Source organism: Dendropsophus ebraccatus, chromosome 3, assembly GCF_027789765.1.
Source record: "Dendropsophus ebraccatus isolate aDenEbr1 chromosome 3, aDenEbr1.pat, whole genome shotgun sequence".
In the NCBI taxonomy this organism is placed as follows: Eukaryota; Metazoa; Chordata; class Amphibia; order Anura; family Hylidae; genus Dendropsophus; species Dendropsophus ebraccatus.
The window spans coordinates 7,938,702-7,961,134 of NC_091456.1; the positions used below are offsets into that span (position 1 = coordinate 7,938,702).

At 42.5% G+C, this 22,433-nt stretch overlaps 1 protein-coding gene across 7 annotated transcripts in view; it reads right to left on the bottom strand.

Annotated features, from left to right (window-relative positions):
* Window positions 1–1,531: 1,531 nt before the first annotated feature.
* Window positions 1,532–22,433, bottom strand: part of MAPKAPK5 (MAPK activated protein kinase 5) — a 43,722-nt gene continuing 22,820 nt past the window's right edge. For all 7 annotated transcript variants that reach the window (XM_069960773.1, XM_069960768.1, XM_069960769.1 and 4 more), the window contains 7 exons: window positions 20,444–20,524; window positions 14,097–14,284; window positions 11,623–11,743; window positions 9,087–9,217; window positions 5,839–5,954; window positions 4,176–4,280; window positions 1,532–2,233 (listed from right to left, as the gene is read on the bottom strand). In XM_069960773.1, coding sequence (XP_069816874.1) covers window positions 2,136–2,233; window positions 4,176–4,280; window positions 5,839–5,954; window positions 9,087–9,217; window positions 11,623–11,743; window positions 14,097–14,284; window positions 20,444–20,524 — 840 coding nt within the window. In that variant the 3' untranslated portion in view covers window positions 1,532–2,135. The remainder of the gene's footprint in view (window positions 2,234–4,175; window positions 4,281–5,838; window positions 5,955–9,086; window positions 9,218–11,622; window positions 11,744–14,096; window positions 14,285–20,443; window positions 20,525–22,433) is intronic.

Below are 22,433 nucleotides of genomic sequence, written 5' to 3' on the forward strand. Positions count from 1 at the left end.
CCTGCTCTGGACAGTTCCGCACATGGACAGAGGTGGCAGCAGAGAGCGATGTGTCAGACTGGAGAGAATACACCACTTCCTGCAGGACATACAGCAGCTGATAAGTCCTGGAAGACTGGAGATTTTTAATAGAAGCAATTTACAAATCTCTGCCACTTGCTGGGACCAGTTGATTTGAAAGAAAAAAATAAATAAATTAATAACTGGAGTACCTCTTTAATTTCAATAGGTCTCTGTAGATTTGTGGTTTTCTAGCTGGAAAAGCTGTACCCTTTAAAGCCCCTGTCCGACACCACCCTACACTGACCAAAAGAAGTCAACAGGTCGCAGTTATTCTACATTTCACATTCGGATATGTACAATAAAATTTAAAATAGTTACAAACTATGAACTGCGGCTACAAATGTCCGTGAATTCCAGCACAGGATTCAGATAGCGGATCGGACATCAGGCGTAGGGTTCAATACCAGAGGTGTTTTAGGTAAGATTCCAGCAGTAGGACAATACTCTGAAGCAGCATACAGAATTAGATGTGGACAATACTATAATAAACCGGCTAATAGCGACACAAAGAACAAAGGTTGTGGAAGATGTTCCATATAAAGACCAATGCATATTCAGTGGAGGAGATGAGGCCGGGGTGATGCCCCCTGGCAGACATGAAGTGTGCCGCCACACACCAACACTGATGTTTATAGAGAACCCTAGAATTGGCACTTCAGTCTGCAGTTTATCACTGCGTGTTCAGGCACACCGAGTATATGCCACAAACGCATATTTGATATTAACAACAAAAAAAAAATGTTAAAATAGAAAATCAGGTTATCTACAACACAATCTATTAAAGCTGAGAACTGTGCAGTTAAAAGTAGGGAAAAAAATAAAATTAAAAAAAAAACACGCAAAAATAAAAGTGATAAAAAACCTAAAACCTCCAGGCATCGGTGTTACTATGCTATAGTACAGCAGCGCCACCTAGTGGAAAAGAACTGGAAAGAAACAAAAACTTGACAATTCCAGGGTTGGTAATTTCTTGAACCTTCTGTCCATTTACAACAGGAATGGAAAACCTTCGGCAGTCCAGGCATGCTGGGAATTGTAGTTTTGCAAAAGCTGGAGGGCGAAAGGTTACGTTCCTGATTTACACAGACAGAGTTCTGAAGAATTAAAGGGATAGTTTACAAAAAAAAAAATTCTTTCAAATCCACTGGTCCCTGCAAGTGGCAGAGATTTGTAATGTACCTCTATTATAAAATATCCAGTCTTTTAGTACTTATCAGCTGCTGTATGTTCTGCAGGAAGTGGATTATGCTTTAAGGTCTGACACAGTGATCTCTGCTGCCACCTCTGTCCATGTCAGTAGGAAACCCCAATAGAAAACCTCTCCTGCTCTGGACAGAGGTGGCAGCAGAGAGCACTGTGTCAGACTGGAAAAAATACTCTACTTCCTGCAGGACATACAGCAGCTGATAAGTACTGGAGGACCTGAGATTTTTTAATAGAAATAGATTAAAAATCTCTGCCACCAGAAGAATTATTTTTTATTTATTTTTTAAACCCCCTTTAAGTAGTATTTTTTTTCTGAATGATACTGGCACGTATGCAGAGCAGCTGGTGAACAAGTCAAAGGCATTTGCTCTATCCCATTATTCCTGAGGAAACTGCTAGCCAGTGTAACCAAGTCAGTTACATTCCACAAAGCTATCTTCAAGTATGTTAATGTATCGATCACCATCCGAGCCTGCAACGCATGTTAATAGTCTTATCTGGTAGGAGGAGGACTGAGCCTGCAGACTATCTAGGGGCGAGACATGGAGCGGGCTCAGACCTTTATAGAGTACTACAAAGCCAATAGCGGCCGTGTATTCCCTGCTAGGATTGTACCTGGTAACAGTACAGTAGTGCGGAAAATAACATTGAAATCAGTTCGTTTTTTCTTTTTTTTTTTTCTAAATAAATTACAGTACCAATGATCTACATTTATGTTGTATGTTCAAGCACTGTGGAAATTCAGTGATATAATTTACATAAAACTATTTTACAGTTATTTAAGATGCAAGAACTTTTTTTCTTCTAAAAAAAAAAGAAAAAAGAAAAAAAATAAAAACAAAAAAGAAAAAAAAAAAACACTTTCGCTACTGCGAGTCTTCTTGGGAATTTGTTTGCTCCTCAATAATTTGTTTTACTATTTCTGCAAGTTTAAGCCGATCGACTTTATCTGTAAATCCTTGACCTAAAAAAAAAAGAAAAAAAAGAAAAAGAAACCACATGAAAGTTAATGCGTAAGGGTCCATTTACACAAAGATTATCTAGCAGATTATATGCCAAAGATTTGAAGCCAAAGCCAGGAACGGACTATAAACAGGGAACAGGTCATAAAGGAAAGCCTGAGATTTCTTCTCTTTTCAAATCCATTCCTGGCTTTGGCTTCAAATCTTTGGCAGATAATCTTTCTGTGTAAATGGACCTTAAAGGTCATGTGTGGAATAAGGAATTATACAAAGTGTTACAATCACTTAAAAGGGAACCAATCACTTACAAAACGCCTGTAACACTATGGGAATGTGCTGTAGCAGCACCCAGCACACTTCCCAAAACTGCTTTTACACCCCCCCTCAGTGGAATCTACAGCCCGAAAACCTACTTTATAAAGTTGGCACCATGTATGTAAATTGCCCCCAAGTAGTCACATTGGGCGCTGAGCTGCGGCAAGTAGTCACGGTCCCCTGGGCATTCCGGAGCAGTAATCACGCCCCTCTGGGCGTGATTAGCCTGCATAAATGTGGCGACGTCACCGAGAGGCGCGCTATCCCTATGGCGCAGACCGGACCTGCTGTACTGCGCATGAGCGGCACAGCAAGAACGTAGGCGTGCTGACGTTAGGGACAGCACGCCTCTTGGTGACGTTGCCACAATTATGCAGGCTGATCACGCCCAGAGGGGCGTGATTACTGCTCCGGAACGCCCAGGGGACCGTGACTACTTGCCGCAGCTCACCACCCACCGTGACTACTTGGGGGCAATTTACATACAGGGCGCCAACTTTATAAAGTAAGTTTTCGGGCTGTACACTCCAGGGACGGGGGTGTAAAAGCATGTTTGGGAAGTGTGCTGGGTGCTGCTACAGCACATTCCCATAGTGTTACAGGCTTTTTTAAGTGATTGGTTCCCTTTAAATGGGCACTCTGCCAAAAAGATTTTTTTTTTTTTAAATCAACTGGTGTAAAAAAGTTATATAGATTTGTAAATTGCTTCTATTTGAAAGTCTCCAGTCTTCCAGTACTTATCAGCTGCTGGATGTCCTGCATGAAGAGGTGTCCTGCATGAAGGGGTGTATTCTCTCCAGTCTGACACAGTGCTCTCTGCTGCCACCTCTGTCCATGTCAGGAACTGTCCAGAACAGCAGCAAATCCCCCTCCTGCTCTGGACAGTTCCTGACATGGACAGAGGTGGCAGCAGGGAGCACTGTGTCAGACTGGAGAGAAAACACCCCTTCATGCAGGACATACAGCAGCTGATAAGTACTGGAAGACTGGAGATTATTAAAAAGCAGTAATTTACAAATCTATATAACTTCCTGAAACCAATTGATTTGAAAGAAAAATACTTTTGCCAGAGTGCCCTTTAAAAAAAAAACATGTCACGCAACAATCAGTTGGGGTGTCAGCCCTGAGACACTCAGGCAGGCAATGGGTTCTGTTATAAATCTATGGAGCCTGTCCCCTGTAATGAGACAGATCGAACTGGTGAGTGAAGACCCCTGAAGTGGGCTTCTCCCAGCTGTATCTAGAGATCGGTGAGGGTGCATTAAGCCTCCAACCGATCAAAACATTTATGAAGTAAAATATTCTGTAACAATGTAAAACATCTGTAACAATAAATCTGCCTTTGAGCTTTGAAATTATACTTACCGCTCCGGTCTCCTGTCTTCACTCAGGTTGGCTGAGTGGCAATAGTGAAGACTGGAGCGGTAAGTATACTTTCGCTGATCCCCTCCTCACCAACAGAGCACAGTCTGACCCCCTGCACCTCTATGGCGGCCTCTTTTTTTTTTTTTTTTTTTTTGCACTGTGGAGGTCCATATCTATTCCTGGGTAGTAACTGGGCAGGTGGAGTGTTGGAGGATTTTTCCATGTCTATAGAAAGCTTTGGTCGTGTCATTTGTATGAGCTTACCATTCCAACTGAAACTTTGTAATGTGTCTCTCAGCAATTTACAGTCTCTATTGTATTCCCAGGCTTCGAGAACAACTTCATTTAATTTTTCATCTTCATTTTCTCCTGATAAAATAAATAAAAGAAGAAAAATCAGAAAAGCTAGCAAAATATCCAAACGCCATGTGCATCGTTTTCTTGCAGTTCACTGGGATAAAGACCCATGCACATATCCGTGGCTGTTTTTACAGTCAGGAAGCCTTCCAGGAGATGGAATGGGAAATAAAAAAATACTTACCTGCTGCACAACAGCAGTGGTGCTTTGTAGCTCATCTTCTACACTGGTGTGCCGAATAGCTGGGGAGGGAGCGGCCTCTTGTGGTTGGAGGCAAAATGCTGCCTCTGGCCAATGGCTCATCACCCTGGTAAACACAGCGCTGCACTAAACTGTATGCACTCCTCATTAGGTGCACGTACAATTAAAGGAGAAATCTAGAGAAAAATTTTATTTAAGTATTTTATTGCCCCCCAAAAGTTATACAAATCACCAATATACACTAATTACAGGAAATGCTTTTTTCCCTGCACTTACTACTGCATCAAGGCTTCACTTCCTGGATAACATGGTGATGTCACTTCCTGGATAACATGGTGATGTCACCTCCTGGCTAACATGGTGATGTCACTTCCTGGATAACATGGAGATGTCACTTCCTGGATAACATGGAGATGTCACTTCCTGGATAACATGGTGATGTCACTTCCTGGATAACATGGTGACGTCACGACCCGACTCCCAGAGCTGTGCGGGCTGTGGCTGCTGGAGAGGATGATAGCAGAAGGATGCTCAGTGTCCCTCCAGTGCTCTGTGTCCCTCAGTGTCCCCCTGCCATCATCCTCTCCAGCAGCCACAGCCCGCACAGCTCTGGGAGTCGGGTTGTGACGTCACCATGTTATCCAGAAAGTGACATCACCATGTTATCCAGGAAGTGACATCACCATGTTATCCAGGAAGTGACATCACCATGTTATCCAGGAAGTGACATCACCATGTTATCCAGGAAGTGACGTTGCCATGTTATACAGGAAATGAAGCCTTGATGCAGTAGTAAGTGCAGGGGAAAAAAAGCATTTCCTGTAATTAGTGTATATTGGTGATTTGTGTAACTTTTGCGGGGCAATAAAATACTTTTTTTTTGCTGGACCTCTACTTTAAATGTAATGTGTTGCCTAAATTTTCTTTTACTGATTAGAGTCGGATACTAAAACATGTTCTTTTTTTCTAATCTGTTTTTATTTATTTAATTTTTGTACATTGTTATGGACAACCGGGAGCTAGAGGGATTCCAATGTCTGGGGACTGAGTATGTTTTTTTCCCCCCACTTTTTATTGAAAATATGAAAAGTTTTCAAGTGAAAACACACAAACGCCCAAGGACAACTAAGAAGCCGGTGTCTGCAGTGGATAGATTACAAAAACCAGGAGTAGAGGCGGGTGAGTATGCTTGTTCATTGCTGCAGCTCCCACAGCCCTTTCTGAAAGTTTTTTCATCCCGAGACAACCCTTATAATTGTAATACGAGTAAACACTGCTTCTCTCTATGCCGATTTCTTTTACTCCCCAAATAATCCAACCACAATATCACAGCAAGAAAACAAAAGGAGAACTCTAACCGCAACTTACCGGCCTGCGGTAATATACACTGTGCAATCACATCCCGCAATTTTTCTAGAGCAACGTTAGAATCTTCTGTCCCGTTTTCGGGGTCTTGGATGTAAACGCTATCCTTCGGCTTTGTACTAAAGTACAAAAGAACAAAAACAGATAATGAATGCACATCCTATACATAGAACTGAATAAACACACAATTAAATTTAATTAAAAAAAAAATATATATAAAAAAAAAAATACATCCAGGCCAAGTACACTCCCTGCAGCACCTCAAGTCTTTCTCCTGTCCGGGGATTCAGGCTCCCTACATTACTTTATGGAAGTTGTGCACCAGGTCCTGTTTTATAGTTTGATAAAATCTGGGCCTAAATACTTTAATTCATTAGAAACAAGAACAAATTTTAAAGGGTACCCATTAGTATTGAGCGAGCATAGTGCTCCATCATTGGTATACCATATACCTTCTCTTATACCACATACCTTCAATCACTGACCTCAGTTATATCTCCTGCCCGCTGCAGTAACGTAATGCATTTTTTTTGTTCAAATTCTTTGTATATTATGTTTAAACATCCCTTCAAGGGATGAAATATACAAAAATTACCATAAAAAAATGCAAAACGTTACTTGAAGGTGAACCAGTCACTCTCCGCACTGCTGAGCAGAAGGCAACTAGTTAAATGCTTAAAGGGAACCTGTCACCGTGAAAATGCTATCCAAGCTATCGGCATCATGTTATAGAGCAATAGGAGCTGAGGGGATTGATATATATATATCTCTATAGGAAAAGATTCAGAATAACTTGTAGTTTATTGATAGAAATCTCAGATGTTTTCATGCTAAGGAGTCCAGTCTATTGATTGACTCCGCCCACTGGACTCCTTAACACAGAATGAGCAGGGATTTCCAACAATAAATTACAAGTAGTACTGAATCTTTTCCCACAAAGTTATAGATCACTCTGCTCAGTTCCTCCTGCTCTATAATATGATGCTGATAGATTAGATAGCACTGTCTTGGTGAGAGGTTCCCTTTAAGTCTCCTGTCGATTTCAATGGGGTTTGTTACTCATGTCGAGCACTCGAGCAATGATAAATGCTTAAATGCTTGAGTAATGAGCATTCCAGCATACACGGGTGGGGTGGGTGCAGAGACCCTCCACTGATCGCTAAAATGAAAGAGACAAATCGTGAGGGAGTGAACTACCACATAGCAGTAATATATTTACTTAGCATAAATTATTCATTATGCAGATTTATTAACACAGAACTGCTGGGGCCAGAAGCTGAATGTAATGTTGGTTCTGAGGATTCTGGGAATAAACATATAAATATCAGACAGATCACATCTGATAGGGCTGAAAAAAATTAGCCACACATTAATATCAACCAGGAGTAAGTGACTAGACATTCTTTAAAGGCGAGGTTCGGCAAACATTTTTATTAAAGCAGTGTATTGCCCCCCAAAAGTTATACAAATCCCCAATATACACTTATTATGGGAAATGCTTATAAAGTGCTTTTTTATGTCATGTTATCCAGGAAGTGACATCACCATGTTATCCAGGGAGTGACATCACCATGTTTATCCAGGAAGTGACATCACCATGTTTATCCAGGAAGTGACATCACCATGTTTATCCAGGAAGTGACTTCACCATGTTTATCCAGGAAGTGACTTCACCATGTTATCCAGGAAGTGACTTCACCATGTTACCCAGGAAGTGACTTCACCATGTTAACCAGGAAGTGACTTCACCATGTTACCCAGGAAGTGACTTCACCATGTTACCCAGGAAGTGACTTCACCATGTTACCCAGGAAGTGACTTCACCATGTTACCCAGGAAGTGACTTCACCATGTTACCCAGGAAGTGACTTCACCATGTTACCCAGGAAGTGACGTCACCTTGTTACCCAGGAAGTGAAGCCTTGATGCAGTAGTAAGTGCAGGGAATATAAGCATTTCCTGTAATAAGTGTATATTAGAGATTTGTATAACTTTTGGGGGGGCAATACAATACTTTAATAAAATTTTTACCTGATTTCTCCTTTAAGGCAATGCAATAGATGCTGTTTGGTTATATTAACATTGTGTTTTTATTTTGTGATTTGGCAAAAAACTGCAGCAAAACATGCGACATGTGAGTCTTTAGCTGTCGCCTTTCACACAAATCGCCAGAACACTTACTAAAGGGGTTACTCTAGAACAATAATTACCCTGAAGATTCTCACGGCGTATCTAACACACTATTAAACATCACTACTGGCCTATAAAGACAGATTAACGTCCACTGACTTTAAAGGGAATGTGCCACCTAAATTTTCGTTTACTGATTAGAGTCAGATACTAAAACTTGTTCTTTTATTCTAATCTGTTTCTATTTTCTGACTGTAATTTTCATTTATTTGTCCATTGTTATGGGAACGGCCATCTTGCCTGGGCTTCTGTTAAAAATTTTTTAGGTGACATGCTTTACAGGAAGCCTCACGGACATGGACAGCAATAGGCAGACTCTGTCCCTTGAGATCAATTTAAAAAATTACTGAGCGGCTCTGTGACCTGTGAAGAGGTCATTCCACTGGGAGCTGCTATTGTCTCCTCTATCTACTGGTGTCACATGATGCTGCAATTCTGTACAGATCACTTTACTGCAGCCTCCTATCACCACAGACACAGCGGGAAGTCTCAGCTTAGTTTTAGCCCCAGTGGTGAGAATGAGAACTGCAAGACATCAGGATTATTTTATAATATAGATAGAAAAATGGAAAATTAGAAACAATGTCACAAAAAAATTCTTAAAAAAATGTTTAACATAAAAACATATATACAATAAGTCATTTTCTGGTGACACCTTCCCTTTACAGCAGAGACTAAAATCTTCCAGTGGTCTCCAAGAGGTTGAGGCAATTAGAAGCCTTGCGGCTTGTGTATTTGGAGAAGCGATCTGCGTCCATGGTCTGGGACATGATGTATACAACATCTGAAAAGGACTGGGCCGGAGCTGCCCTTTAAGGGTGCCTTCACACCTACCGTATCGCAGCAGAAAATCGCTGCGGATCCGCAGCAGATTTAACTAAATGAATGAACACAGCATTAAATACGCACTGCCAAATCCGCTGCGGATCCGCAGCAGATTTGTAAGTGCGGATTTGATGCTGTGTTCATTCATTTAGTTAAATCTGCTGCGGATCTGCTGCTGCGATACGGTATGTGTGAAGGCACCCTGAGTTGCAAAAACAAAGCAGGACGATATTTACCCCAACAGTTTTCTTTTCCGTAAAATAGGATTATTGACAATGTTCAATGGTTTCAAGTTGACATTGAGATCTTGAATTCTCATGTTGGCAAGCTGCTCAGCATGGGCTTGTTGTATCCCAGCAACCATCGCCTGCAATGGAAAATACCGCACATTTTAATTAGTTCCTCTGGAACTCCCCAAAGATACAGCAGCCTCTCAAGTGAGGACACAGGATGAGTCTTCAATGTGATATTGTGCTGACAAGTGCAGAATGCTTGTCCTTCACTATACGCCCCCAGCGCAGATACCAGCCCTTCCTATCGGGACACAAAATATAGTGTGACGACTAAAAGGCAAAACAACTTTCCTTTCTGGAGGTACTTTGCTGTATTCCAGGGGTACTCCCAAGACCATTTAAACTTTTTTTTTTTGCTAATAGATTTTTTTTTTTTTACTACACTACATTTTATTCATGCATTTTTGCTATAAGCAGATAGAAAAAGATGCATTTGCATGCATTAGTTTTTTTATTGACTTCCATTTAAAAAAAAAAAAAAAAAATCAAAACGCCACATTCTTGTGTATGCTAATAAAAATAAGAAAAAAAAATTGTGTTTTGATCCGTCTTTTTTGAATGTCGGATGGACAAATGGATCAAAACGGATGTACACAAATGCATCAGTTTTTCCATCTGTTTTTTCATTCGGATTTGTAAAATGGATTAAAAAAACAAAACAAAAAAAAAACTACTGTGAACCCAGATTAACCCAGACACGGCCTCCTCTGCTGCCACCACTGTTTGTGTGGGGAACAGCAGGGCTATAAGCCCCCTGTGTACTGTATACGCATATACAGTAGATAGGAAGGAAGAGGCTGCCTGACGTAATCCGGGGTGAGCGGTAATTGCTATCACTGGGGGCAGCCTAAAGGGGTAGTGCGGCGCTAAACAATTATTCACTAAATAACACACATTACAAAGTTATACACGCTAGACCCGGAAGTGTAGAGCTCTATACTCACCTGATTCTTGTTGACCCCCGTCCGCCATCTTGTGACAATGATCTCATCTTCAGGAGGCCAGCCGAACCGCTCTGACCGTCCCTTGGGCCGGCCCCCCCTCTTCGGCATCATCAGCTGCTCAGCCGCGATTGGCTGAGCATAACTCGGGGCGGCCCGAGGGACGGTCTGAGTGGTTCGGCCGGCCTCCCCGAAGATGACATAATTGTCACAAGATGGCGACGGGGGTCAACAAGAATCAGGTGAGTATAGAGCACTGCACTTCCGGGTCTAGTGTGGGTGGGGGGGAACACGGGGAAGGGGGCCATTCACATACATAACATACATTACAAAGTTGTATAACTTTGTAATGTGTGTTATTTAGTGAATAATTGTTTAGCGCCGCACTACCCCTTTAAACCAGTCTGTATTTTACACCCTTTGATAGTGTCGTTATTCTAACTTATCTGCACTTCCATCAGTAAAATGTGTTAAATAAAATAAAAAAAATGATTATAATTACATTGATCTAAAGCAAAACTTAACAGACAACCAATTTAAAAACTTAAAGTGTTACTGATGGCATTTGGTCTCAATCCTGAGATGCAGCTGCTGGGAGTGCTCGGTAGTACGCACCCTGCCGTCAGGGAGCTCTGACTTGTTTGCTCCACAGGCGCTAATGAAGCAAAGTAGTAGGATGATTGACAGCCATGGAATGAAGTGAGCTGCCATGGACTCCCCCGCCCCCAGCTGTATCTTGGCATCGCAGCGGGTCACAGAAGTTATTCTCAGATATGTCACAAATTACTGAAAATGACTGACGCTTTAAAGGTTTGTTTTCTTCAAAGAGCCCCAAACCTGTCCACAGGAAGTGTATGATGCCGCCCTGTTATATTCAATAAAAGGGGAGCGGCACCATACACACCATGTGCAGGAAAAATGCGGCTTCTCAAAGCAACCCAACCCTGTACAACCCAGGATAAGTCTTAAATGAGGGATATTGGACCTTAAAGGGGAAGTCTAAAGTCAGAAATTTTTTCAGAAGAGCTGGGGAGAAGGTGGCTGAACATAACATGCTCTTACCTCCCCAGCTTCAGCGCTGGAGTCAGCTGTCCTCCACTCCGGTTCCCAGACCCCTCTAGGTCTGAATGGCCCGCTTAGCCAGTGAGTAGCTGTAGTGGGGTCCCACCTCGGCTGCTTTTTGGCTGAGCAGGCCTGCCATGTCACATGCCAGGTCCCCACTCAGACCTAGAGGGGCCTGGAAACCGAAGCAGAGGAGAGCTGGAGACCCCAGCGCTGGACCCAGGGAGGTAGGTGCATGTTATGTTCAGCCACCTCCTCTCGGATTTTTTGGGAGAAAAAAAAAAAATGTCTGACACTGCACTTCCCCTTTAAATGAGAATATGAGACACATTTAACAAGAAGGTTGTGAAATCACAGATGAGATTAGCGGCAAATGCTATGCTGTACAAGTATAAACAATAGGAATTCCAAGCCGAGACAATTCTACAACCTGGACACTATGTAACTGGCAGACAGGAAAAATATATGATTCCAACCTTATCCATCATCATTTGTGCAGATGGCAGAATGTTATCCAGAGCTTCAGTAGAGTTCAGCCAAGGGTGGTCCAGTACTCCCTCAATAGTGAGACGCTCCTCAGGTTTAACCTTCAGCAGCCTGGATGGAAGAAAGGGTCAGACTCCAAAATCAGTCGTGTGAAACGGGAGCTTTAACCAAGTGCTTCATATAACTACAACATGAGGTTACCAGATCTACACTCAGTATTGCGCAGTGACTCTCAGTACGTGTGTGTCACATCATACATAGTAACAACAAATGGATTTTAAGAGGTTCTTCAACAATTTATTTTTCTTTCATATCAACTGGTGCCAGAAAGTGCCAGAGATTTGTAATTTACTTCTTTTTTAATATCTCTAGTACTTATCAGCTGCTGTATGTCCTGCAGAAAGTGGTGTATTCTCTCCAGTCTGACACAGTGCTCTCTGCTGCCACCTCTGTCTATGTCAGGAACTGTCCAGAGCAGCAGCAAATCCCCATAGAAAACCTCTCCTGCTCTGCAGACTGGAAAGAATAAGACATACATGACATACAGCAGCTAATAAGTATTGGAAGACGAGATTTTTTTTTTTTTTTTTTAATAGAAGTGATTTACAAATCTCTGGCAACAGCTGATTTGAAAGAAACATTTTTGGTGACCTACCCCTTTAAATATTCCATGAATAATAGATATCTGGGCCTTCAGGATAATATACTACATGAAATGTATTGCACCGCTAAAATGCAAATTAAAATGATACAGTAAAGGGGTTATCCTGTGCTACAAAAATAAGGCCACTTTCTCCCAGAGACAGCACCACTTTTGTCTCCAGTTTGGGTGCAGGTTCTGTAACTCTGTTCCATTAATTTTAATGGAGCTTAAAGGGGAACTCCAGGTGGGGTTATTTTTAGGGTATGGTCGGAGGGGGGGGATATAGAAGCCGTTTGTCACTTACCCCAGTTCCAGTGCTGGGTCCCGGATCGCGCCGCCCCGTTCTCCCACCCCGCTGCCTAGTCTGAGCTGCGGCTTGAGACGTGACATCTCAAGGCAGCTCAGCTATTCAGCAACAGAGTTGGGACTCCGCTACGACCGCTGAAAGGCTGAGCTGCCACGAGACGTCACGTAACCGTCGGCCTCTATTACCACCCCTTACCCGGCCATACCATAAAAATAACCTCAGCCCGGAGTATCTCTTTAATTGTAAACCAAACTTGACTTGGTGACAAGAGTGGTGCTGTCTCTGGGAGAAAGTGACCATGTTTCTGTAGCGCTGGAGAACCTCTCTTTAATGCTGGAACCCGATTGGGAGACTTTAATTAGATTTCTGTAATAATCCTGAAATGATCACAAGCGGTCATGTGACTTCAGAGTAATTTGTGACGTTGTAGATCATCATCAGCTGGTATATTCACATGGAGCAGATTTGCCGCTGCAAATTTTCCGGTTCCTTCCATAAATATGGATAGGGCAGCTACCTTTCAGATAAATCGGATAGTTCCCAAAAAACGTCTGCAACAAACCTCTCTCATGTGAATATACCCTTCTAATACTGGCCGCAGAGCAATAGGCAGATGCACAGCTCCTAGCGGACTGGTGTCAGACTAAAACATTGCATGTGTGTATAAAGGGGGAATCACTGTGGATCTGCTTTTTGCAGAGTTGCACATGTATTTCTGATCCTTTGTTTTCGTGAGCTTGTCAAATGCATCCTGTGACTACCCAGCATTTGTGCTAATAGGTATTACTAGCTAGATACTTGTGTTTCACATTTTAATTACTCCCCCTCGACTTTTAACTTTGTGTTTTTCTATATCTTCTCCATTTCACTGAATGGAAGGAGTAGGTCATGTCTGTACTTACTACAAAACAGCCTCTTGTATGAATGTGAGTAAACTTACTGCTACTACTACTCCCCAATTCTGGACGTGTGCATTAAAAGGAATCTGTCAGCTGTAATTCATGTTCCAGACTGCTGACACTGTTAGATGCTATTAGGTAAAGGAGAAACCTGGTACCTCTCATAAATCTGTCTATGCGTCACAATGTAGAGAAATTCTCTGGTACAAGGAGTCACACAGGCTTTCCCAAGCCATCCTGGAATCAGACAGATATATGAAGAATACCACGTGTCTTCCTGATCTTATACTGGATTAACTGGCAGTAGAGATGAGCAAATCTTGAGCATGCTCAGGTCCGTCCAAACCAGAGTGTATGCTGCATTAGATTACCGGTGGCTGCAGAAGTTAGATGCAGCACTAGGGAGTCTAGGAAAACATGGAGACAGCCTGTGTCTGTATAAATGCTTTCAAGAAAGCCTTAGGGCGCGCTCAGGATTCACTCATCTCTACCTGGCAGCCATCTTACCATTTTGTAACATACATGATCTTTTTATATTTTTTTTTATTTTCCAATCGCTAAAAGCGCAAAAAAATATATACTCCAGGAGAATGGGCACCAGGCAGTAGAACTCACTTTCTGACAATGTCTTTTGCCATTTCAGAGATCTGGCTCCATTCTTCCTCTGGGAACTCATAGCTTCCTGTCATTATCTTCTTCCTCATATCCTTTGGGATAGTCCGACTGTGATGCTTAGAGTAAAAGGGAGGATAGCCGCACAGCATCACATAGATGATGACACCTAAGGACCACAAGTCACAGCTCTGGGGAGACAACACAGGATACACATTAGCTTTCTTATACCAACAATCCTCAGGTGAACTCTAACTGCAGATATACCATTATAATCTCAAGAGGAATACCTAGAAAGCCAGCATTACCAGCAGGCTGCATACACATCACAAACTATTATTAAGAAATGAGCGAACCGGGTTCAGGTTTGAGTCGATCCGAACCCGAACGTTCGGTATTTGAATAGCTGGGGCTGCTGAACTTGGATAAAGCTCTAAGGTTGTCTGGAAAACATGGATACAGCCAATGACTATATCCATGATTTCCACATAGCCTTAGGGCTTTATCCAACTTCAGCAGCCACCGCTAATCAAATGCCGAACGTTCGTGTTCGGATCAACTCGAGCATGCTCCAGGTTTGCTCATCTCTAATTATTATTATTATTATTATTACTACTATATTACTCCAATACACACACACGTCACCAACCATTATTATTACTATATTACTCCAATACATACACATCACCAACCATTATTATTACTATATTACTCCAATACACACATCACCAACCATTATTATTACTATATTACTCCAATACACACGTCACCAACCATTATTATTACTATATTACTCCAATACACACGTCACCAACCATTATTATTACTATATTACTCCAATACATACACATCACCAACCATTATTATTACTATATTACTCCAATGTATATACAGAATGAAACTAGTTTAAAATAGTCTTGATAACTTGCTAAACTACAAGAAGCCAGTTAACAAACGAGAACAAGCCACTCGGCCAAATTACTGGCCACAGAGATGTCCCGACCCAGTCCGTGATTGGCTCTATGGGCTGAGAGGCGTTCATTTAAAAGAAGCACTCTGGGGGTTTTCCAACTATCGACCTGTCTCCAATCTCCCCTTCATCTCTAAGCTTCTGGAACGTCTTGTCTACTCTCGCCTTACTCGCTAGCTCTCTGATAACTCTCTTCTTGACCCTCTACAGTCTGGCTTCCGACCCCTTCACTCCACCGAAACTGCTCTCACGTAGGTGTCAAATGATCTGCTGAAGGCCAAGTCACAAGGAAACTCCTCCTTGCTGATTCTGAGAGATGAGTCCAACACCCATAGAGAATGACAAGAGAGTCCAGCGCTCCGTCATTCTCTATGGGTGTTGGACTCATCTCTCAGCGCGCGCGCCAGGCTGCAGCGGCTGAGATCTTCATCACCCGACCACCTACAGAAGCGGGACCCGGCGGGATTAGGTAAGTATAGGGGGCTCTAACGTGGGGTCGGGAGCCTGTCACCCTGGCACGGGGGGTGACAGGTTCCCTTTAAATATAGAACACCGTTTAAACTCCTCACCCTCACCCATAAAGCTCTCCACAACTCTGCCCCTCCATACATCTCCTCCCTCATCTCCACCCATCATCCTTCCCGTGCTCTGCGTTCTGCTAATGATCTTACACTAACATCTTCTTTAAATCAGAACTTCTCATTCCCGCCTCCAAGACTTCTCTCGTGCTGCACCAATTCTCTGAAACTCTTTACCCAAAGACCTCAGACTTAGTTCCAACATCCCCAGTTTCAAGCGCGCCCTGAAGACCCATCTCTTCAGGCTTATAACATTTCGTAATCTCGTCTCCCTTTGCTATCCCCTCTCTATAACTTCTTTGGTGCTAGGTACACTGTCCTTGTTATCTGAGCTTAGAAAATGGAATGGGACTGGCTTGCCCAGCCGCCCATAGGCACTTAGAGACTCCATGTACAATGACTGGAACATTGACAAATAAAGCACTTATTGCCTCTCGTGTTACTCCCAGTCATCCTAGCCTGTAAGCTCTTGAGAGCAGGTCACTAATTTGTTATTGTAATTTATTCATTGTATAATTTAATATATAACCTGTAATGTATTTATATATTTAAATAAGAGCTGCTGAATCTGTTGGCGCTATACAAATAAATATTATTATTATTATAATAAAATGCAGTACATGCTTTTATTACATTTAAAAAAAGTAAAGGCTCTGGTGCATGCCTTGTGTTTACCAACTTTAGTTAATGTGGCATTAATGGCTGGTAGAAACATAGATTGTCGTCAGGTAGAGCCCCCCTGCTTCATCTAGTCGCCCTTTTAGTATTTCCCTTCTTATTATCTTAGGATAGATAAGTGTATATACCAGGCAGGTTACATTCTGTTATTGTAGATTTACCAACCACATCTGCTGGAAGTTTGTCCCAAGCATCTACTACTCTTTCAGTAAAGTAATATTTTTCCATGTTGCTTCTGATCTTTCCCCCCCAATAACCTCTCTCTGTGTCCTTTTGTTGTGTTCAGTTTCCTATTAAAAACACTTCCCTCCAGAACCTTATTTAGTCCTGTAAGGGCCCTATTACACCAACAGATTATCTGACAGATTTTTATGAGCCAAAGCCAGGATTGGATTATAAACAGACAACAGGTAATAAAAGACTGAGATTTCTCCTCTTTTCAAATGCATTCCTGGCTTTGGTTTAAAAAAATCTGTCAGATAGTCTGTTGGTGTAATAGGGCCCGCACATTTAAAAATTCCCCTTTCCCTTCTTTGTTCCACACTAGATAGATTTAAATCCTTAATATTGTGATTTTTAAAGAAATCAACAGTGGGGGCATGAAATAATAATCCTAATGATATAATTATTCTAAATTAGGCTACGTTAACACGGAGCGATAATTTAATCAATGGATCGTTTAACGATTTTGAAGCAACAATTTGGTTTCTATAACGATCAGCGTTTAGATGGAGATAAATCGTTATTGCGATCGTTTTTAATATCGCTTAAAATCTCACACATAGGGTGAATTGGTGAAAGACTGTTTACATGAAGCGATCTGCGAATTTTTAGCGAACGACCAACGACGACTTGAGAACATGTTGAAAGATCAAATTGAATGATTTCTCACTTGTCGCTTGCTGTGTTTACACGGAACGATTATCGCTCAAATGTGATCGTTATCACAAAAATTTGAACGATAATTGTTCTGTGTAAACGCACCATTACTTGCCCTCAGTTGATATACAACCTGAGTGATGAACAGGGGTCTCTCCTTGTGTGAGTGGAAGGAGGACGGGGACTTCCTGTGATTGTGTTTTGTTTTGTTTGTTTTATTTGACCAGAGAAAAGATCAAATATCAGCACGGAGGCAGCATGGAGCACAGTTTGGCCAGATAGATAATGTTCATTTAAACATTAAAAAACTTAAAGTGTCACTGTCATTAATTTTTTTTTTTTTTTTTGCAGAAATCAACAGTCCAGGCGATTTAAAAAAAAACAAAAAAAAAAAACCCATTGTGATTGGGTTTATTAGGCAAATATTAGGGCTGTGGAGTCTGAGTCGTGGAGTCTGAGTCGTAGCTAGTTTTGGCTGGAGTCGGAGTTGGAAAAAAATGTACCGACTCTTTAATCTTTAAAAAATGTTTTTAAAAACATTCTAATAGGACACTGGCCCTATTACATAAGGGTGGTCGGGGAATATATCAGTAATAGGACACTGGCCCTATTAGATAAGGGTGCTCGGGGAATATATCAGTAATAGGACACTGGCCCTATTACATAAGGGTGGTCGGGGAATATATCAGTAATAGGACACTGGCCCTATTACATAAGGGTGGTCGGGGAATATATCAGTAATAGGACACTGGCCCTATTACATAAGGGTGGTCGGGGAATATATCAGTAATAGGACACTGGCCCTATTAGATAAGGGTGGTCGGGGAATATATCAGTAATAGGACACTGGCCCTATTACATAAGGGTGGTGGGGGAATATATCAGTAATAGGACACTGGCCCTATTACATAAGGGTGGTCGGGGAATATATCAGTAATAGGACACTGGCCCTATTACATAAGGGTGGTCGGGGAATATATCAGTAATAGGACACTGGCCCTATTACATAAGGGTGGTCGGGGAATATATCAGTAATAGGACACTGGCCCTATTGCATAAGGGTGGTCGGGGGAATATATCAGTAATAGGACACTGGCCCTATTGGATAAGGGGGGTCATGGAAAAGTTGTCGGTCACTATTTGGCAGTTTGTTTCTAAACTGGAAGAGTCCATTGTGTGTGGGGGGAGATCTGTGCTGTTCTCTTCCTGGATGCTGGATGACTGTATATGAGCAGCAGTGTAATATGAAGATATCCTGTGTAATATAGAGGAGGAGGAGAAGACATAAGTAGTGTAGCAGTAACCTCTGTCCTCAATGTGGTGTTTTCTCTTTTGGAAAAGATTGTGTGTTTTTCTTCAGTGTTCTATGGCTGCAGCTGTGTGTGTGCGAGCGCTATGGCTGCAGTACGCTGTGTGTATGCTATAGCTGCAGCAGGCTGTGTGTGTGTGTGTGTGTGTGTGTGTGCGCGCGTGCTATGGCTGCAGCAGGCTGTGTGTATGTATGTGTGCTATGGCTGCAGCAAGCCGAGTGTGTGTGTGTGTGTGTGCTATGGCTGCAGCAGGCTGTGTGTGTTAGCGTGCTAATGCGTGCCCCCACAGTGACCTTCTATATCACCATGTGTGACCCCTCTCTATATCAGTGTGTGATCCCTCTCTATATCACTATGGCTGACCTCTATATTACAGGTTTCTGGAATTTTTAGCAGTGTTTCTTTAAGTATGGTGAATATTTAGTTAGAAACATAGAAGATTGTAAGCAGGAAAAGACCACCTGCTCCATCTAGTCTAGTTGTGAGTAGTTCAGGACATGGAGGCTGGAGTCTGCACAGACAGGAGAAGCTGCTTTATATACAGTATATATTCCCTCAGAAGTCGCCCCAGGATCATGTAGGACATTAGGGAGAAGCTGCTGAGCCAGTGTGATATATAACTCCCCTGGTATATGACTGGCCATTTATGAAGGAGCAGGAGTCGGAGTCGGTCCTGATAAACTGGACTCCACAGCCCTGGCAAATATACCATTATCTGCATTTAAAAAGACTTTTCCCAGATGCCCCCCTCCTCTCCTTTCTGTCATCCACTGCTCAGAATCAGGAAATCTCAACAGTTTTACATCAGTCTGATCCTGTCTGTTCTATGGAGAGAGGAGGGAGGAGGAGGAGGATTAGTCAGCAGCAGAGAACAAAGGATTACACCACAGGGATTGCTGAAAGCCAGTATTCAGAGATCAGAGAGGTCAGTGCTGACCAGAGGAGAGAGCCTGGTGATTTAGCTGTAAATTAACTCTTTGTTGTCCTGTTTTGGTGCCTCATCTCACTCCACCCCTCCCCTCTCCATAGAGAACAATGAAGACAGGGGGGAGAGCTTCAAACTGCTTTTTCATGATAAAAATGCATTTTTCGGCTAATAAACCCAATTACAAAGTTTCTTAAAATCGCCGGTAGTATTGATTTCTGCAAAAAGTTTTTTAATGACAGTGACACTTTAATTAAAAAAAAATAATGTGAGTAAATTGTAAAACTGCTGGTGATCACAACCCCTGTTTATTTCTTAAAAAATAAATTTGCGAGTGGTGCGCTTTTAGTCTTTCCTAAAATGATATTATATATACAGCCCAGCATACGATTATAAGTTCTGGGGCTGTAGAGAGAGGAGAGGCCAAGCAGCAAATGCGTCTAGCAACGTGCTTGTTTCTAGCTTTTTGGGTTATCAAAGTCCATGTTTTAGTCTTTATTACTTCTTGTTTTATATTACACCATTACTATACTGATGATCAGCATAGGTCTAGAATTGCTGAGAAATCCACCAAAACCAATGTTGTGTCTGTTCACCCTAAGGGTCTATTTATAGGTCAGTATACTGTATTTTTCACTCCACAAATTTGCTGCAATTTTTCATCCACAATCCACAAAATTCCATCTGCACTGCATCCGTAATGTTTGCTGATCCGCAAAAATGAAAAAGTGTACTTAATAAATTAGTCACTATTTTTGGATCCATATTTTTTGCAATTGCATCCGTAAAGATACAGATCACAGAGTTCTACTGGTGCGTCCGTGGAGGAATTTCAGTCCGCACTACAGCCTGTTTTTGCGGCATGGATCATGGCCCTGTACACACCTATGAATGAGTGAATGGGGCCATTGAAATACATTGACCCTATTTTCTATCCGTAATTGCGGACGTGTGAATAGGGCCTTACACACAGAGTAACAAACCATAAAATACGGACATGGTGGCATTACCTTGTTATAAGTGTATGGTGTCGGTGAGGTAGGAATAATCCCAGACTTCTCTTTCTGGTGTCTTCTCTGTGCCTCCAGAACCTGGTAGTAACAGCATCAAACATCCGTGACTGACCATATGGCGGTGTGCATTCATTACATCGCTGTATAAGTGATCAGACTCGCACTAGAATACCTTACAAATCTGATGTTAAAGGGAAACTAACAGCAGGTTGGAAGAATATAATTGGATGTTATGTTTTGGCGGGGGGATACTGAGAAAGGGGGTAGCATTCTTACCTTCATCCTCAGTAATGTTTTAAAGCGACTCTGTACCCACAATCTGACCCCCCAAACCACTTGTACCTTTAGATAGCTGCTTTTAATCCAAGATCTGTCCTGCGGTCCGTTCGGCAGGTGATGCAGTTATTGTCCGTAAAAAATACTTTTAAACTTGAAGCCCCGTGCCCTACGGGAGTATCTGTGCATTAACTTTGCACCACCCCTCCGTCCCTCCTCCCCACCCTCTTCAGCATTAGGAATGCTCCAGGCAGATTGCCTCCTATTCCCCACCTGTTGCAGCCCGGCAGATGGGCTGGATCGTTAAGGACCTGTGCAATGTTCAGCATGGAGAAAATGTTTCAGTGGCATTCCTAATGGTGAAGAGGGTGTGGAGGAGGGACGGAGGGGTGGTGCAAAGTTAGGGCACAGATACTCCTGTTTGGCACGGGGCTTCAAATTTAAAAGTATTTTTTTAGGACAATAACTGCATCCCCTGCCGAACGGACCCCCGGACAGATCTTGGATTAAAAGCAGCTATCCGAAGGTACAAGTGGTTTGGGGGGGTCAGATTGTGGGTACAGAGTCACTAAATGTAAATTAGACATCGACCCACCCACCCTTTTCATGAACATGTAGGTGGCGCACTGGAGTGACATCAATCTGACCGCTCATCGTGGCGGATCAACACTCATGATGGGGGCGGGCAGATCAATGCACTAAGAGCTGTAGCTCCGCCCCCAGTGCACCAAACCACCTAATTAACATATTAATAAAACAGAGAATTTTATTAAAACTGTGCTGAGGATGAAGGTAAGAAGATGTCTTTCATCCTCAGCATCTCACACTCTTCTAACCTGTTATTAGCTTTTCTTTAAAGGGAACTTGTCAGCCGTATATCATATTCAAAGCTGCAGACATGGGAAGATAGCTAATAAAACAAATATCTCCCTCTCAGATAATGGTTGCTGCAAAGTTACAAAATCAAGTTTTCCTTCCAGGCTTAAAGTGACACTGTCCCCCCCTTTGTGCATTCTGACATCTCTACACAGGTATAAAGGGTAAATTTAGCTGTTTTCATACATTATTTTATATCATACGTCATGGTGCTTGTTCAAGTAAATAGTAATCTTTTATCAACTGCAGATTGTGTTAAGTGGGCGGGGCCTCACAGCATTAGCACCACTTAGCCCCGCCCACAACGCCACCGCTGGCCCCATTGGTAGGCCGAACTAGAGGGGGTTGGGCCTAGACCCTTAGGCCAGCCTGTTCCAATGGTCGGCAAGGGGGCAGGGCCAAGGGTGGTGTTTGCTGAGCTGCAGAATGCACGCCTCATCCCTCCCTTGCATGACTGATGTACAGGGCTGAGTGTTGGAGGTCAAATATCACTCATGCTAAATAGAGAGAGGTGGGGGAGGTGCCATACTTACCCCCTCCTGCTGCTCCTCTGCACGCTCAATATGCAAATGAGCAGAGAGGAGTCCGTTGCCCATAGGAAATCACTGGAGCATAATGAGCGTACAGAGGAGCGGCAGGAGGGGGTAAGTATGGAGGGCTCTAGTCAGGGATGGGATGGGTTTGGCTCACTCTTTCAGGGTGACAGGTTCCCTTTAACATAACCAGCACAATATTTTGCACAGCTTGAGATTCCCCTTTTCTTAAAGAAAAGAATTCTGCTGCTGTAATATTTGGACGGGTATTTCAGCAAATATGGGAATCACAGGAGACAATC